This window comes from Miniopterus natalensis, chromosome 11, assembly GCF_054644295.1.
Source record: "Miniopterus natalensis isolate mMinNat1 chromosome 11, mMinNat1.hap1, whole genome shotgun sequence".
NCBI classification, from domain to species: Eukaryota; Metazoa; Chordata; class Mammalia; order Chiroptera; family Miniopteridae; genus Miniopterus; species Miniopterus natalensis.
The window spans coordinates 18933254-18953180 of NC_142091.1; the positions used below are offsets into that span (position 1 = coordinate 18933254).

At 35.7% G+C, this 19927-nt stretch overlaps 1 protein-coding gene and 1 long non-coding RNA gene across 3 annotated transcripts in view; one reads left to right on the forward strand and one right to left on the reverse strand.

Moving 5' to 3' along the window:
• Nucleotides 1–430: 430 nt before the first annotated feature.
• On the reverse strand, nt 431–2820 carry LOC107532415 (uncharacterized). The gene is made up of 2 exons (XR_001602729.2): nt 2705–2820; nt 431–875 (listed from the first exon to the last, which is right to left on the reverse strand). It is a non-coding gene; the product is annotated as an uncharacterized LOC107532415 (long non-coding RNA).
• A 114-nt stretch (nt 2821–2934) lies between these two features.
• The window catches only part of DCUN1D5 (defective in cullin neddylation 1 domain containing 5), a 29008-nt gene continuing 12015 nt past the window's right edge, over nt 2935–19927 (forward strand). The window contains exons 1-4 of one of the 2 annotated variants that reach the window (XM_016206746.2): nt 2935–3319; nt 5446–5537; nt 10631–10701; nt 11115–11206. In XM_016206746.2, the coding sequence (XP_016062232.1) occupies nt 3234–3319; nt 5446–5537; nt 10631–10701; nt 11115–11206 (341 nt within the window). In that variant the 5' untranslated portion in view covers nt 2935–3233. The remainder of the gene's footprint in view (nt 3320–5445; nt 5538–10630; nt 10702–11114; nt 11207–19927) is intronic. The other variant, XM_016206747.2, reaches the window with a different exon arrangement.

The following is a 19927-nucleotide window of genomic DNA, read 5'->3' on the forward strand; positions in this document are numbered from 1 at the left end:
TAAGGGATGCATGTCATAGTTTCTTTCTCCATTACGGGTGCCTTCTTGGTAGAAAATAGTATCCTATGGATGTGTTGATGAGCAGCAGATAAGATTAAAACCACATAACGAGCATTTCTATGCTGCTCACAGGCAGCGATGCTATCAGTATGCCCCTTCTGTGAGAGTAATGGGATAATGGAATGCTCCATTTTGAGAATGAAGGTGTGGTGGTGGCAGTAGGTATTGATCAGGGAAAGCAATGAAGAAAATGATCTACATGACTCTGCAATCACCATCCCTTTATTATCATTAACAAGCATAGAATACTGGCCTTATTCTTTGTTCATAATGTTCTCTCAAAGGCATATGGGCTGCATATACTTCCCCCTTCAGACTATTAACGTGATGAATGCAAGAGGCACAGCTGCCTTTTATAAACCAAAACCAGTTCCTGTTTTTTTTTTTTATTTTTAGAGAGAGAGGAAGGAAGAGAGAGAAACATCAATGCGAGAGAGGCACATCGAGTGGTTGCCTACTGCAGGCGCCCCGACCAGGGCCGGGGATGGAACTTGCAACTGAGGTACATGCCCTTGGTTAAAATTGAACCCAGGACCCTTCAGTCTGCAGGTCAATGCTCTTAACTACAGAGTCAAACCGGCTAGAGCATTCCTGGTTTATTTTAAATGATCATTAAATATTGTTTGAATAACAGACTGAAAGAATTAATACCATACATAGACCCAGTCTTCTAACTTTTTTCCAGAGAATTCTTTAGATGCAAGTAGGCTCCTATCCAGTCATTGAATTCAGCTGAATCTCCAGAATCTCCAGGTGTAGTAGGGTCTTCTTTCTTAGGTCTAGAAGTGGTTCTTTATGGTCTAGTGGCCTACGAACTAAGAGACAAAGATCTGCTTTCCACTCTCATAAAATAAACAACAGTGGAGAAGGGACACAATCATCATAATAAATATTCCAATTTAGAAAGGAATGGAAGATACACAATAGTCACTGGGCCACAGCAATGCTGGGCACCTGCTAGACAAGCATCCTGAAGGGTTCCTTAGCCCTTGATTCAGCCTTAATTCTGCTCTCTGGAAGAATATCCCCTGAACATTGTCCTCTGAGGTCTGTCTCCATCATTTAGATTTTTATTCCACTTATTTTGCCTACTTGTGAAAAGGGATATTTAGCTTTTAATAAACTTCGTTATTTCTAATAGTATCCTATCATTTTTTGTGTTTTTTTGTTTGCATTTTTTATATAAACTTTACTGAGGAATAGTATTCATATAATAAGGGCATATATTTTTAATTGTACAGTCCAATGAGCTTTGACAAGTATATACACCACTACCTTAAGACAATGGGATATGTCTATTATCCAATATAGTTCCCTTGTGCTGCTTTACAGTCAGTCTTCCCCCCTCTGTCACCACCCTATCCCAGTCCCCAAGCACTACTGATATGCTGTCTATAGGTAAGTTTTGCTTGTTCTAGAATTTCATCAAATATTCAGCAAGCGTTCAAATTTCCAATTGTCCTTAAACGTCATAATATTCAAATTTTTTCACTCAAGATTCAAATAAGAATCACATATTCAAAAGGATTGGTATATCCTTTAAAATTTTCTTCTAGTAACTTGTTGCAGAATCTGGGTCATTTTTCCTGTAGATTTTCTGACAACCTAGATCTTGCTGATTGCACTGAGTGTTAACATGTTCCTCTGGCCCTACTTACAGATGGTATTTTTTTAGAGATTTGATCTTATCCAGATTTGATGTTTTGGCCTCATGCATTTTTAATTGAGTTGAAGGATTACAGCTATTCAGGAACAACCTTCTTAAGTAACAAAGAACTGCATAAGCAAAGCAGTGAGTTTTAACGGCTCACGTAACTGAAATTTTCAGGGCATATCGTAGATTCAGGCCCTGTATCATAAGATCATTTATTGGTGTGTGGTGTTTTGTTGTTTTTTCTGTTTTTCTGCTTGGTTCTGGTCTCTTCTGAGCTTTGGCTTTATTCTCCACATCCTCTCAGGTTCAAGTCCATAGGAAATAAGTTGCTTCCTGAGGGTTCAGTTTCACGTCATGGGTACCCATGGGCCTGGTTTGGATCCTATGTCCTTCTGAACCAATTAAGGCACTAAGGAAACAGGATATTCTGATTGGCCAAATGAGCGTGCCAAGGTGGAGGTCATCTCACTAGAGCCACATGGGCTGTTGCTGAATTTAAAGAGACTTTTCATCCTCTGTAATCACACACTGGTTTACAGGTGTGAACTTATTTCACATATATATTGACTAAAGCGACTTTCTATATACCCTTTACATGCAACAACCTTTACTTATAAACAATACTGTTCCTGAAGCTGGAGTGATTACAAGTGTTTTGGGTAAAAAGTTGGAAGGAAGGCCCCTTAGAAATGTTCCCCAAATTCCTCTTTACTAGGTCAGCGACCACCTACTGTCCCGAGAGGTGAGAAATGGTAGAGCTAAGTTTTAACAAGGGAAAGAGGTGAGGGACTACGAAGAAGGGGTGTGAGAGCGGGCAGCTGATCGCTGGCCCAAAAAGAAAATGTTCACGGAAGGAGTGGGTAACAGTGAACGTCGGGCAACCCAGTGGAAGAGCTCGGAAGTGATACCTGGTTTACCTCACCAGGTTATTTTCAAGGCCAGCTGCAGAGTATTAGTGGAATCATAAAACAGTTCTTGGAGGTGACTTACCAGCATTAGGGCGGGGTGGGAGTTTCTTGAGAAAGGCCGGGACCCCCGGACCCCCGAGGAGGTCCAAGGGCCAGCCGAGCCGGATCTCCCCGCTCGCCGCGGGGAAGCAGCAGCCGCCCGCCCGGGAGGAGGCCCGCCGGCTGCAAGCGGAGCCACGCCCCTCCCGGCGGCCCGCCCTGCGTCGCGTCACTTCCGGCCCTCGGCGAGGCGCATCCGGGTCAGCCTGAGCCTCTTGCTCTCGGAGTCTGTGACTGGTGGCGGTGCCGCGCCGTCCGCGCTCTCCCTTCCCGGTGTGGCCAAGCCGCAGTGTCGACCGGCGAGAAGTGACCCGCTGCCCCGAGCAGAGAAAGACGAGGAGGAGACGCGGGAGCGGCCGGGGGCCGGGCTGGGCCGCTGTGGTGCGGGCTGGAGACTTTGCTCCTACGCTTGCTGCTGTCTCTGGGAACCGGGTGCCAGCCCTGAGGAGGCTTCAGCGGACAGCGACCCCCTCCCCCGGCTCCCCTGCCCGCCCTGCCGGGGAGGGCGGAAGATGCCGGTGAAGAAGAAGAGAAAATCCTCTGGGGTGGCAGCGGCAGTAGCGGAAGACGGTGGCCTCAAAAAGTGTAAAATCTCCAGGTACCACCTCCCCCCACCCTTCAGTCTTTCCTCTGCTGGACGGCCAGAGGAGGCGGCGGCGGGCCGGGTCTCTGAGGCTCGAGCTGGGGAGAGGTGGACCTCCCCCACCCCCCGCCCCATAAACCTACGTGGTAGGCGCAGAACCCCGCGAGTCTCTGCGCCCGACTCCGCCTCGTGTTCGGTGCGTGTGCTCCCCGGCGCCTGTGGAGGGACTGGCCGAGTCGCCCCACGTTAGAGTCTACGTGCCCCGGAGGGTGGGGAAACAGGAATGCGTACGTAAAATGCGCTCTTTCCCCTACCCCTGCTCTCTTAACCCCTCCTCCGCCTGTTTCCCAAACAGATCCGTGGAAATGTTACTTCTAGAATTTCTTTGTAGAGTGAAGAAAGGAGCAGAACAGGAGAAATCTTGATCTGACAACTGCCATGGGGATGATAGAAAGGAAAGCTCCCCATGTTGTAATTGGCCTCCAGATTTAGTGGTCCAATCCGGAGCATCCCAGCAGGAGGCCTTTTAAATCGCAGGAGCCCCATTTTCCTGAAGTATAGTGCCTCCACCTGCGCCAAGTCCCTGTGTGCCGAATTGGGAAGGCCCTGCATGCATTTTGTCTTCCAGCATTCAGGATGCTGTTGCTCTCAATATAAATATTAATAATTGAGAGCTATTGTACTCTGTATCCCCTCGGAGAAAAAGAAAACAAAGCAGAGCTGTAGTTGTAGCTCTTTGACCCCATTGTAACATGTCATTGGGGCACCACAGCAACATTGTATGCTGCAAAAAATTACTGCAATTTAGGTGTGAGAAGTGGTTTTGTTTTGTTTTTTAATCTCCTTATGGAGTGTCTTTGTATCTGTGGTTGGCACTTAGTGTGACAACTTCAGATGCTACCATTAAAAGAAGACTGTAACCAGCATTATAAAGGAGAGATAATGATAGGACTGTCCTTAGAGATACGCTTAATATGTGAGGTAGGTAACTTACTTAGTCTTCATCTTTCTTTTTGTAATTGGTTCAGTTTTTTTCTTTCATTAGGCTGTTTGGGAAAACACAGCCTAAGTATATTTCTTGGGTAATTACTGTGGAAGATGATGCCGTTTTCTTATACCTCTTGGTAACTCACACTAGAATTTGACATGGTTACTCCACTAGCTCAAATTTTTATGAAACATGGAGGTTAGTTTTATATTACTCTAACTTGTAGGTACCTTAAGTATATAATGTATCAAAATTATTTAAATTAAGCACTTAAAATAGCTGAGCAGTCATTATTAGAACTCAGGTGATACTTTGCTCTATCAACTTAAACTTTTAAATATGGTAGCCTTATTTTACATTACACAGTACTTTACTCAGTTGCAGAAGTTGTAGCACTTCTATATCGTTGTGGTAGTGTAACTGTTTGAACTCCTGGAGAAAAGGTTTTCTGAAGTTCATTATATCCTAAAGGCCCTTTATGAACTTCCCAACTTTAAATGACTTTATGGAAAAGAGAAACAGAATCGAATTAAATAACTTTGGCTTAATTATTTGTGCTAATGTTATCTTTTAGGGTTTGGGGGTTTTTTTTGTTCTTGTTTTTGAATCTGTGGAATTTAATTACACATTTAGATCCTGAATCATCTTTTATCTTTAAATATCTATTTAAGTTTGATAGATGATAAACAACTTTAAATAATATAGTTTTATTTTGAAATATTGATAAATTAACCATCAAAATATACTTTTAAGGTTTTGTTTTCAAATATGTATCTGTTATACACAAATATAATTTCCGTGAAATTCAGAAGAATCATTATGAAGATTTATACTTTCCCAACTACCAGTCCTGCATTGAGACCATTAGATTGAACTTCTGTGTGGTCTTTTGAGATCTGGGGAATTAATTTTTGTTGATATTTTTTGAATTTTATAGTGAGCAAAGTAGCATTTGGGTTTTGTTAGCCACAAATTTTTATGTGTAGACTACTGTATCAAATTGCAAATACTTAACAACTCCATTTCCCCCCCCCATAACACTAGCTGTAAAAAAAAAAAAAAATACTTTGTTTAGTTTGAATTGATGTAGTTCATGTTGAACTCACTATAAGTTGAGACGATAAAATTCTTAGGCATTTGTGTGTTTTCTAAGCTATTGCAGATCCCAACCCCCTGCTAGACTAATAAGTGGAGAGGAACATTTTTCAAGCAAGAAGTGCCTGGCTTGGTTTTATGAGTATGCAGGTAATGAAATTAATATAAGAAGATATTAGTCACATGCTTTAAAACTTTTTTTTTTTTTTGGTTCATTCATTTAACAAACTATTTATTTCAGGCCTGCTGTGTGTTAGTGCTGTGTGCTGGGATCAGGGCCAACACTTAGGATTGTGGGTAGGCTAAGAATTTGGTTCTCTTTCAGGCTATGTCTTTAAATACATAATTCAGTATATATTTAGTGAGAGGGGGAAACTCACTATTAATACAATCTGTAAACAGACAGTTTCACTTACTGGTTTACATCCATTCGCTAAAGTAGCATTGGTAGTCTGGAAAACACAAAGTATGTGATAAAACACTTTACACTATACATAGTTTTTATTTTTTCTTTTCATTTTCTTTTGGGAGTTTTTCTGAACCAGAAACTGACATTTTCTGAAACTTTTTGGGAAACAGAGTAAAAGATTAAAAACTCAGACCTATCATCGCACAACACACCCCTTAATAATTGCTATTTAGCCACTACTATGAGAGATGCAATAATGAATAAACAATAAGCAGAATGATATTAATAGAGTGTGATAAATGTTTTATTAGAAAGATGCACTGTGAAATTTTATAGGAGGAATATGTAACCCAGCCTTGAAAATATCAGGGAACGCTTCTTGAAGAAGCTAACTCAAACTAAATCCTGTAACTAGTAGATGTAAAGCTTCTGGCCTAGGTTGGGGTGAAAGTCAAAGCCAGGGATGAAGCCAAATAGTTAAGCAAATATATGAAAAAGAACACTTGTTTTCCACTTATTAACTTCCTTATAAGCATATATGAAATTTTTTCCCCATTAGAATGCTTTTTGTCTTTCCAAATTACTGATTTTAAAGCTCTTTTTCCCCCTTTTTTCTTTCTCTTACCTGCCTCCCTGTCCCCCCCCCTTTTATCATTATCATTCCCAGAGTGTTTGTTTAAAATAGAACAGTGTATATGCAGTCATTGTATTATATGTAGTGTAATCAATTTAAGGCTTCAAGTGTACTCTGAACTTGAGATACAAGTTTAGACTAACTGTAAGACTGCGAGTGTGGGGGACAGTAACTTTGCTGTTGGGATCAGCTGAGTGATCCCAAAAGTATAATTTAAAAATTGTTTAGTAACAGAACAGATTCTTTCTAGACCAGAAAAACTGCTATTACTGGCATCCCAAGACAACCACTAACCCAAATTAAATGAAGGGAATTCATTTTATTACTGACCTCCATTTAAAATGTTGACCCATTATTCAAAATGCCAGTTTTATTGTTACGCAAGATATAGAATCAAAAGGCCAGTCATCTTATTTTACTTATGAAGGTTACTAGATATTATAAAATTAATTAGTTCGGGTGTGTGTTTTTTTCATGCTTGTTTGTTTTACCTCTCGTAAGGCCTTTCCTGGGTAGCATAAGATTCTAGTTAGTATTTATTTCCTATACTAGCATTTTTGTAATAGCCAGCATAATAATTGCTATCTTTATTTCAGAAATTATGCTGATTATGTAACTTTTCCTAATGACCATTCAGTTAAGTAGGCAGTGTTAATCCATGTTTTATAGATGAGAAAACTGATGCTTAGATTAAGTAATTTGCTTAACATCGTGCTATGACAAGAGCCAAGATTCAAAACTAGGTTATTCTCATTGTGGATCCTATGCTTTTAACTACCACTATCTGGTAATGTTTATTTTTTAAAAAAACATGTATATGGCAACTTATTTTCCTTTGGCAAAGAAAATATTAGTAAGTACACTGGGGTTAACTGATCTTCTGTCATTCATGGAATGAGTCATTCAATAAATATTGAGCACTCATGTATCAGGGCACTCTGCTAAGTGCTGAGAGTATAGTAGTGAACAGTTAAGATAGACCTTTGCCCTTCAGGCACTTGCCTTCTAGTGGGAAGACATATACAGTAAATAGGTAAGTAAGAAAGATAATTAATAATTACAGATTTTGGAGGGTTATAACGGTAGTAACTATGGTGAGGTTCAGGGATAGAAAGGAGAAAGTTTGGATGGATTGTCAAATAGAGTGATTAGGAAAGACTTCTCTAGAGGTTATGATTGGCAGAAAACTAAATGACAAGGAGGAACAAGTTACTGTATTTGCTAAATAGTTACTGTTCCATCTTAAAATGGGGGTGCCCCTCATTAAAATGGAGACAATAATTGTGCCTACTGAGATAACACATGTAAAGCATTTAGCACAGTACCTGGTATATAATCAAAACTCAATACATGTTAGCAATTATTAAAAGAGTAATAGTATTCCAGCACCAGATTTACTGATTGTATATGTTTGCCAGTACTGTTCCAGAATTACCAATATTGCTCATATGTAGCTCATGTTGAAGATGCTGAATCATTCATTTAGCATAGTTTTTTTCCCCTGATCGTTTGCTATGGCTGACATGGTTTTAGGCTCTACAGACATAGCCAGGAACATATCTTTATAGTTATTTAAAAAAAAAAAAGGTTTTCTGAAAACTGATTTTTTTTTTTTAGTTTTAAAATATTTTACCACTAATCTTGTTAATATAATATTAATACATCATATGTGATAAGCCTGATGGTTTTGCCCTTTCACAGGACCTCTCATCTTGACTGATAATTAAATTAGCAAGGATTCAGTATATACTGGGCCTATTACTAAACAAAACACATGGAAAGTGAAAAGGCACTTTTAAAGTCTTATAAAGAATCAAAAATAGGGATAGAATTGCACAGCCCTAATAAAGTATCAAGCTGGTTGAGTGAACTAAATCATTTCCATAGCTTTTTAAGTTGATTGGAAACCTGGTTTTTGTCTGAAAGTTAGTTAAATTTGGCTCCCTGGGAGTAGTTTTATTGGAAGAGTATGTTTTAAGAAGAATAATTAACAGTATGCAATCTGGGAAAAGGACATTGGTATAGACCTTGTTTTAGATTTAGATCTATTACTATTTGCATTACTTTGGGAAAGTCACTTAACATTTACAGAAAGGTCTTATATGTATCTTAATATCTTAGTATAACAGTTTAACTTGAGTCTAATCTAATTTTAATCACTGATATCACAGTTTCTAGGGAGGCTATATTTTATAACAGTAGCTGATATTTCTTGACAAAGGCCTCAGCTTTCTCTTCTAGTTACTAATGGTGGCAGCTTCAGGAGCAAGTCAGCTTTTTTTTTGCATAGAAAAATTTAGAATATATTCCTATCATGCCTTAAAAAAAACCTTTGTTTTCTTCTACTCAATTTTTTATCTAATGTTTACTTTCATCCAAACCATATATAAGAATGCATATTCAGATATATTTTTAACAGCTTTATTGTATATGTGTGCTTTTTAAATTACCTAACACATCTAGTTAAAAAATCCTTCAGGTTTATATTAGGAAGTGAAAGTTTCCGGTAATTGTCACCCTCTTCACCTTTCAGCACCTCACTGCATAAATAAGTGCAGTATATATTTAAACCAAAAAAATTGAAAAGGGCTCTAGTTCAGACCACATCATCTTAGCAGCCTGGATCCCATCTGAAACAGTAAGAGTACATTGGCCATGTACTGGATGACTGCGTTCGTCTGTTAAGACAAACCTAAGGACGTTAGCTTCATGTTGCATTTGTGAACTAATGATGGTGATATAAAGTGCCACCTGAGCTGCCTTGGTTTAGTTTATGATTAGTAAAGTGGAGTATTTTTAGTCCTTAAGAAAGGAAAACAAGTTTCGTTTGGCTAATTTAATATTTCAGGACTATATTTTCAAAAGCCAAGTGAAAATATTTCTATCATATTTCATATTGTTTTAGTCTTTTAAAATTGAGACATATCATTATATTAGTTTCAGGTGTAGAGCATAGTGATTATTCGTTATATGTATATATTACAAAATGACCACCAAAATAAGTCTAGTTAACATCTATCACCACATAGTTACAAAAAAATTTTTTTTGTGGTGAGGACTTTTAATATCTACACTTTTAGTGACTTTCAAGTATATAATACAGTATTATTAACTATAGTCACTATGCTATATTACATCCCAGGACTTATTTTATAACTGGAAGTTTGTGCTTTTGACCATCTTTACCCATTTTGCCTACTCTGTACTCCCACCTTTGGCAACCACCGATCTGTTCTCTATATTTATGAGTTTGGTTCTTGAGGTTGACTGTTTGTTTGTTTTTTAATGTATAGTCCACATATAAGTTAATCAATCATACAGTATTTGTCTTTTTCTGTCTGACTGACTTCACTTAGCATAGTGCCCTCACAGTCTACCCATGTCACAAATTTGTTTTAATCTTATCCAGTCCCAAAAATACCTAACAATGATGTAATTATTATATTTTGTGATAACATAAAAAAAAGGGGGAATTGGTGTATTGACTTATATTTACCTTTACTAAGGGAGAAAAATAGGAAACAAGTATTGTTAATTTTTGGACAAATGATAGACAAGCTAATTGAAGGATTAAACTTTTGTTTCTACATATAGTGACATAACTCATGCTTTGCTGTTTATTTGAGAACCAAAATAATAAAGAAAATATCACTCTGGAATTGGAATGTAGTAATATCCTTAAGTTATTATTTTTATAATATGTGTATCTTTTTATTAAAGTTTTAAATTTTATTTGGGTATATTTCAGAAGTGTAATGAATGACTTTCTGTTTTAGTAACTAAACAGATATTCTCCTCTGATTATTGTCTTAAATTGTGGATTGGTACTGGCACATTCTAGAAGAGTAAGGAGCTTACACCTTCTAATGTTACTTTATATTTATGCATTGCCAACAGTTTCTTTAGAGAGGTTCTTGATAAGTATTTTTTTAATGGATAGCTCAAGTTATTGTGCAAACCAGTGACTGATATTAATGCTGCTTTATTCTTTATTTTCTTTATTTTGTAATGTATTTTAAGGATATTTCAAAGTTTAAATTCTATAGCAAATATTTATACTTTATCAAAGATATGTCAAAATTCAAATTCAGTTATTTGCAAAAATGTTGTATATTCATAGATGCCTTTTGCATAGTGGCTTGTTTTATGTTGGTATTAAATTATAACAATAAAATATATAAATTATTTTTGTCTTTGAAGGTCCTGATGAAGTTGTAGGGCCAGAAGGAATGGAAAAATTTTGTGAAGACATTGGTGTTGAACCTGAAAATGTATGTTTTATTTTTAAGTAGAATGGAATACAAGTGGGGTATAGCATATTCATAAATTTCTAAAAATTGGGACACTTTAATCTTACATGAAGATTTTGTTTCTTCATGTTTATTATTGTAAATTTTTCTTTAGGATATTTTTAATCAATTTAAATTGGGTCCAAGTTCTCTTTCTCGGTACAAATGTCATTTGTAATAGAGTGAGGATGATTCTACCTTCAGAAACTGTTAGAACTTTTTACTTTTAAGAAATTGGTCCATCTAAATTTCTTTATAGTTTATAAATCCAAAGGTTGTACTGTTTAATATTTGAAAAAAGGAAATAGTTGTATAAAATGCTCTCCATGATAAATATAGACATGATTATCTCTATGCTGACTTTTCCCCTATCCTTTATGTTCTGTTCTTTCCAGATTATTATGTTAGTTTTAGCGTGGAAATTGGAGGCTGAAAGCATGGGATTTTTTACCAAGGAAGAATGGTTAAAGGGGATGACTTCATTACAGTAAGATATTTTTTTAAAAAACAAACTTGATGGGCTATTTGAAGATCTTAATTGATACATTGTGCTTTGTAATTTTCAGGAGTAAGGTTTCACTTTATATAATCAAATTGGTTTGATCTATTACAATCAGTTTAGGATTGACAAAATTTATATTATGATTTGGCAAAATGAACAGACCTCATTTTTTGTATTGTCTAATAAGGAACCTTAGTATAGTCCTGTTAAAATTCATTGACTCTTGGTGGGTGAATTAAGAGATCCATGATGAAAGTTATTTACTCACAGGTTGTTTGAGTAATAAAAGATTTCCTTCTGTGAATATAGAAATCTGCTACGTAAGGAGTTTGTTCTTTGGTCAGTTCTAAGCTCTGGGGCCACCTCTCTTTCGTCTTCAATTTTATATTTGATCTAAAGATGAAATTTGAAGATAGAGTTATACAGCACTCTCATTAATTCTTTTTTGCCAAATGAATCTCATAAAGAACATAAGTAGAAATGCTGTATGACTCCCCTGCAACCTGTAGCCATTTTATAGTAGTATTAACATGCTGCCTTTGAATACTTACATAAGGTGTAGAATTGCTTCTTTATAAAAATAATTTGATACTGGCTTTCCAGAGTAAAGTAGGCTTAGTTTCAGAATCGGTTAGTAATTATGTGGTAATTTTATATCATGCTTTTCATATTCGTGCAGGATGTTATCAATATTCTAAAGTAGAGGAATCATTAATTTATAATATCTTTGAGCCAAAAATTGGGCACTTATTTAGCCATATGTTTTCCTGTTCTGATTATGCTTTATTAACACATTTAACTGTTCTTTACTCCTCGTTTGCCTGTCTTTAAATTTCAAAATACCTGGTTATTTTTTAAGTATTTGTTCATATAGAACTTAAATCTTCCTATTTGAATTTTCAGTGTGTAATGCTTTGTAATTCTCCTGTTTAACCAGCATTAATATACAGATTATATTTTGGTGAAAACCTTGCTCATATGAACCAAATCATAATTTCTAGAATAGAATATAAAATCAACCCTCACACTTCCATTATGTATGGTGAGATAAAGAGTCTGAGACTCAAAGAGTTAAAGAAAATACTTGCTAAAGTTTACATAGCTCCTTTGTGGGAGAGCGAGGACCTAGAATTTGGTAGATTACCAGTCTACCATACTGTACTTTCACTTGGACATTCTTTTGTATATGTTAGCATTCTTTATAAAATAGAAAGCCATTATTAACTTTTAAAATCATAGTGCTTACAGCCAAGACTGAATTCTGTCATTTATCTAGGTGTCATAACATGCCATATTAAAATAATGTTGATTATGAAATTCTTTGGCCTATTTTCTACCTTTAATTGGCTTTTTAGAGAAAGATAAAATACGTATATAAAAGAGTATGCAAGGAATGTAAACTAGTTTTACATAGCTCAGTCTTTTTTATTGAAATGTATATCAGTTGAAACATGGCTTATTAATTGTAAGACATTTTTAGCACTATAACTGTTTTTTGTACTACGCTTACTGCTTTTTTCATATGCTGTTTTGAATATATTTTTAAACCAAAAAGTTTTTAGTTTATGTTTTTGCATAACTTGGTATATATCGCCTTTGTATAGCAGAAATGTGTAAACACAAAGTATTTTTAATATTTACTCTTGAATAATTAGCAGCATATGGTCTTGGATCCAAGGATAGAAATTGACTAACCCATGAACATATTTTTTATTAACACAACTTTCCTATAGGAAGTTCATAAACTATACAAAATAAAAGCAATTATATAGCACTTAAAATTGAATTAGAGGTTTCTGTTTCATTCATTTATTATTTCCTGTCCATCTGCCTAGAACCCTTTGCTGTATAGCCTTGAAACTATTCAAATTAGACCGGCACACTTGACTGCAAAAATAGTTGGTCTCTCCCATTCACCCTTGAACAGCGTGTGGGGGATTTACTGCATTGACCCTCGTACAGTAAAAAAATCTATGTATAACTTTTGACTCCCCAAAAACTTTACTAATAGCCTACTTTTTCACTGGAAGCCTTATTGATAACATAAACAGTTGATTAATACATATTCTGTCCGTTTTATTATATGTTATTCTTACAATAAAGTAAGCTAGAGAAAAGAAAATGTTATGAAAATTACAAGGAAGAGAAAATACATTTACTGTACTTGCCTGTGTTTCTCATACCATACACTTATGTCGTTGGTTTACTAGATGAATTGTCTGTCAGTACCTACATCAATATTGTCTTACATGATACAAAGCACTGTGGATGTTATGTGTATTTAATATAGTTATTGAAAAAAATTGCATACAAATGGACCTGCACAGTTCAAACCCTTATTGTTCAAAGGTCAACTATACAAAGCATCTTTTCTCAGTTGGCTAAGTCCTCTTATTCCCTGAATCTTGTAAAAAAAACTGGCTAAGAATAAAATAGTTTAAAATTTAAACCAAGAGAGAGAAAGGAACCTGTATAAGTTTAAAATTTAAATTTATAGTTGTCTGGTATATTTGGTTTTATATTATAATCACAAAATGTAAAACCTCACAGACTTGATTCCCTTTATAGATATTTCATATTTTTACTATTTAACCTGTGCATAGTTATTTGATGGTTCCTAAATTATCTGAATATAGTTATCAGTTGTTTCAAATTAATTAATCTTAACCCTTAGAAAACTTAATGGAGCTCTGCTAAAGAATAGGAACAGTCTTGTAGTTAAAACATATACTGTGGTCAAGGATAGTGCACTATAGTAATCATGATTATTTAAAATCTGTAATTGTATAATGCTTAATAGTTTTCAGAATTTTTTTTTACATTTGTTTTAAAGTTGTTTATTCATGCAGACTTTTCAAATATAAATTGTCTTTCTCTTTCATGTGAATGAACTTTTGGGTATGAATTGACATTTAATTTTACTAGAATGGCCATTTTGTAAGTTTTAGGGGATGTAATTGCCATATTATTTCTGGGTATTTTGCTTTATGTAGTTTTTATCATTGCTTAATAATATTTAAATTTCTCCAAATTGGACTTAATTTAGTGGATGTTTAAGCACCTGTATTATGTAATGTGTACCACTTACTGGTGATTTCAGTGAGGCATAAGACATGGCTCATGCCCTCTAGTTACATTCTAATAGAGCAAGGAAGGCATTATAATACTATAACCATAAATCTAGGTAGAATGTGACAAATGCTAGATTAAAAATACAAAATACTGTGGAAGCACAGCTGCTCATAGGTTAATTTTAGCTGAATAGACAGGAAAATCTTTATAGATGTGGCACTTGAACTGGACCTTGAAGAATGACTAGGATTTTGATAATTGAGGATATAGGAAATTTGTTTCTGGAGAGGAAATTGTGCTCAGAGTTTTGAGAAAGGAAAGCATATGTTTGAGAGTAGTCTGGTTTGTTACACTCAAATGGTACATGAAGAAAATAGATGGAATTGTTTAAATTCCAGGTAGTTGGGATAATGGCTACATTTTGGAGAGTTTAAGGCATGTTATAGATATTGGGAAATCATCAGAAATTTTTGAGCACAGGAATCATCAAAGATTTTTGGGGTGGTTTTCAACAGATCAGTTGTTTTAATGTTTTAAGGTCGTAGACTCTTGAGAACCTTATGAAAACTGTGGGTCTTTTCCCCATTAAGATGTACCTATGCTGCTACACCCAAAATATTGCATATGGATCTTCCCCTTCCTTGCATCTATGGATTCAGGATTCCAGGGATACTTGCACATTTTTGTTCTGTCACACCTTACTAGAGTGGAGAACTTTTCTCATATCTGCTAGCTTTGGTGTTGAAGCAAAGGTTAAATACCATGATGGTGAAGAAAACTGAGCACAGAACTTTGAAAAGACTGTACTTGATATTATGACACTGAAAAGAAGAGGCAAGAAGATAGTATCTGACAAGAACGGTAGTAACTAAGCTGCCTGTCAGTAGGTTTAAGTTGTGTACCATGTGGTCTCCATATTGAGCCTGGAAATTGAAGATTGACGGTAATGATCTAGCTTAACTTTCTTTAGGGGAGAGAGGTATGGGGAGCATTTATACCTTTTTTTGATGACTTTGGAAGAGTAGGGTATATGGGATGCATGTGTGGTGTGTGACTACCATTCCTTGAGTGTTCTGGGCCTGACTACTAATTGCCATTAGTATCCTTTCTTCTCTCCCCCAGGGTTATCATAACAATTTTTAAATGCCCCCCCTCCACATTTCCAAATACCTCCATAAGTGGATTGTATTGTTCTGGTCAATAGACCTGACTCAGAGAAAGTTCTAAATCCAGAACTTTGTGAATAAAATTTTTCCTGTTTCCTGTCTCTCTGTCAGAGCATACTAATTGGGACTTACTGATGATGAAAGAATCTCACTTAGATTTAATACATAAGTGAGAATTTCTTTTAAAGTCTTTAATGACACAAATTTGAAAGCCTCCCTTGTTAATACAGGTTTACCTGGCTATCCAAAAGCAGAGCATTCCTGTAAAACCTTTTGTAAGCTGAAGTGGCATAAAGCAAAGAAAGAAGCAGTTACCATGAAAAAATTTTTGAGAGTTCCCAGGTCCCAAAAATAAGGCTAAGCATTAACACCCCTATGAGCGCTCCCAGATTTTTCTCATACCTTAGGACATATTTTGCTAACGGGTGCACAAAATAAGTCAAGATAAACACAGATGCTCACACATGCAGTTCTTGACTATGGCAACCTAATGTTGAGATGTTAAGTGTAGTTCCTGGGGGAGAAGCTTGGTGGCGCTAGCTTGGTTCGCACTGCCTCTGGAAAGGATCTCTGCAAAACTCACTGGCTGATTCTGAAAAGCAGAAATCCTTTTTAGATTTCTTTTGGTTATTGACAACAGGTAGTACTATATAAGTCTTTCATAAAAACAAAATGGCATCATGGAAACTTTCGAAAAGCGGGGATACATGTACTCAGGAAATCAATTTCCAAGTCCTAATGTTGAAACTAAACCCATTTCCACTCATTCTAACTGCAGTCGCCTTGGAGAGTGGTAACATATTGTGCCAGTGTTCCCTAAAAATCTGTGGGGTTTTTTTGTTATTCAAAAAACTCACTCTTGCTTTCCACGACATGATAGTAAAGTATGCATTACTTCTTTGTAGTTCAGGGGAAATATTTTTTCTAAACTTCCAAGTTAAGAGGTATTGACGTTAATTCTACTGAGTCTATTTTGGGCTACATTAAATGTAAGAATTGTGTTAGTGACTGCTAACCATTCACCGGTTTTGCTAGGTCCTTTCACAGTGTCTGTGATGTTGGTAATAAATGTGCAAGTTGTGCTCTTATTTTTTCATTCTTCAAGTAGAAAACATTAATTATCAGTTATTCTATTAGATTCTTTCTCTTCTCAAGACTTAGACTGCTAGGATTGGTATGGCATAGTTTGGAGAGAGCCACCGTGTGGGGGTAGATTTTTAAGCTGTTTGCCCTAAAAGGAGCATATCACTCTCAGAACTGTGCTAGGCTTTTAACACATGTATGCTCATTTAATTTCTGGATTGTCTATTGTTACTGTTTTAAAATGAGGAAACTGAGACTGAAAAAGTTAAATAACTTGCCTAAAGCCACATAGCTGAAATAGAGAAGTTGGAATTTTAACCACACTCTTTGACTTGAACCTTTGTTCTTCATTTTATCTGTGTCTTATGCTTACTGAGATCACCTCGTAAGTAACACTGTTTCCTTGTATACCTCTGGAATGTAAAATATTTGTAATTCCTTGGATTCTTATCTCCTTGGTGACTTGTCAGCTACTGTTATATGCACTTTACAATTTTGTTTTAACTACAATTATTCACTAACCTTTCCCCAGATAGGAATTTTAAAATTTCCTACAAATGAATAAATATATTATCTACTTTGTGGTTTATTTTTGGTATTCATATTTTTATTTAACAAATACTTTTTGAATGCTTCTGTATGCTAGGCCCTGTGTTGTGCTAGGAGAATGATTTTCAAACTCTGGTGGTTGTGAGAGGAAGAACTTCTAAATGTAGGGAGTACATGTAACTAGTTGCTTAAAATGTAACACCCTCTATACATTCTCAACTCATAACTCTAGAGGTCTGGAAGACTTCATGTGCAGATTTTCAAACAGTGTTATAGTAGCATATAATCTGAGAATTTGTTTCTTTTGCATATCTTTCTGGTAGAAGTTAACTGCATTTTCATCTTTCATTAAAGCTTCATTTTCCTCTTAATGAAGAAATTTTGCTCTTGTAGAAGCCACTTATTGAAGCACTAATAAATTTTTAATAAATAATAAAAATTTTTCTTGTTTCTGCATGAAACATTGTACATTATTAATATGTACAGAACTAGACCCCACACAAAGGTTAACTAATCCAAATTTTCACTTCAATTTCTGGCAGTATAGCGGACCATATGTGCAAAGAGACCTTTTTTTGTGTAAAACACTTAAATGTTGGATAAAATATGAAAACATACATACCTGGACTTGACTATAAGTGAAGGGAAATAATCAGGCAAGAAATGACCAGAGATGGTGATTCCATAGAGATTTATGAAACTGGCATTTTCCCTGAGGATACCTACTTATTCCTAGTCAGGGCCTGGCTGTTAACCTATCATGGTGTTAGGAACAGGAGACAAATTGCATGTCCTAAGTTGGGTTGGAATCACCTCAAAAATTCCCACATTAGGTCATTGATGCCAAACCTACCCAGTTGATGGAGACTTGATTCCTTTGGCTTGGTTCTGCATGCAGTTGGAGGTGAAGGGCTTCCACTTGAGAGAATTCCTAGTCAAAAGCTTTTTGTGTCACAGATTTAGGGATGACGTTCATTATATGTATGACACAAGTAAAGATGTATTTTAGATTGTCCCAGGTAAGTAGTACTCCCATATGTGCAGTGGAAGCAGTTCTGTACAAGAATTCATTTTAAACACATGCCTCAATTTCTGCAGAAAAATATTCGGTGATCATTAACAAATAACAATAAAAAAAATCACTAAACATATTGAGAAACAGATTTTAAACTTCAGAATCAGACTCCTTAAGACTAGTGTTTTGAATTAGCACAATGTCAGTATAAAGTATCTACATTTAATGTGTTTAAAATAAAAAGAGGAATCAGATATCAAATAAGTTAATTTCTAAAATTAAAAAACATAAAAGATTTAAAACTAAATGGATGAGCTACAAAGGAGACAGATGAAGAGGAAGTAGGAATCCGTAACCTATAGCCTGAGGAAAAGAGGAAAGAGGCTAAGAGACAGTGGATAAATTTTTTACTGATGAGTTTCAAAAGTTTTCTCTGTATTCAAGAATAAGTCCTTCATCGATATGTGGTTGCAAATAACTTCTCCTACTCTGTAGCTTGTGTTTTGATCCTCTTATAAAGGACTTCTGCAGAGCAGATGTTCTTAATTTTGGTGAAGTCCAGCTTATCAGTTTTTTTCTTTTGTGGATTGTGTTTTTGGTGTCAAGTCTAAGATTTCTTTGCCTAGCCCTAGAGCCTGAGAATTTTCTCTTAGTTTTTTTCTAGGAGGCTTATATTTTTACATTTTACATTTAAATTAGTGATGCATTTTGAGTTAATTTTTTTAATGGTGTGAGACTTAGGTTTTGGTTTATTGTTTTGATTATGGATGTCCACTTGCTCTTGTACCTTTGTGGATAAAGCTTTTCCCCCACCCCCTACTGAATTGCTTTTGCACCTTTATAAAAAATCAGGTGGGCATATTTGCATGCGCCTGTTTCTGGCTCCTCTATACTGTTTTGTTAATCTGTGTCCTAACCTTCTGCCAACACCATACAGTCTGCTTTGTGTAGCTATATACTAAATCTCTTTTGTTATTATTCAAGTGTAGTTAACATATAATATTTTATTAGTTTCAGATGTACAAAATAGTGATTAAACAGTTACGTACCTTACCACAATAAGTCTAGTAGCCATCTGTCACCTTACAAAGTTATTACCATATCACTGATTATATTCCCAGTGCTGTATATGTATATATATTTCCTATGTGCATTATATCCCCATGACATATTTATTTTATAACTGGAATTTGTACCTCTTATTCTCCTTCACCTTTTTCACCCATCTCCCCACCCCTTCTCCTCTCTCGCAGCCATCAGTTTTCTGTATCCATGAGTCTGTTTCTGTTTTTTTAGATTCCACATGTCCGTGAAGTCATACAGTATTTATCTTTCACTTTCTGACTTATTTTACTTCACATAATACCCTCTAAGTCCACCCATGTTGTCACAAATAGCAAGCTTTCATTCTTTTTTTATGGCTGAATAACATCTATTTTTTATTTATATATATATATATATATATGTAATTTTTTTTTTCCTTCTTTACCCATACATATATCTATCATTGAATACCTAGATTGCTTCTATATCTTGGCTGTTGTAAAAAATGCTGCAGTGAACATAGGGGTGCATATATCTTTTAAATGAATTAGTATTTTCTTTTTCTTTGCATGAATACCCAGAAGTGGAATTGTTGGGTTATATGGCAGGCTATTTTTAATATTTTAAAGAATCTACATGGTGCCCGCCTGGGCGTGGCTCAGTGGTTAAGCGTTGACCTAGGATCCAGGCGATCAGGGTTCGATTCCCGGTCAGGGCACATGCCCGGGTTGCGGGCTCGATCAATGACTCTCTCATCGTTGATGTTTCTATCTCTCT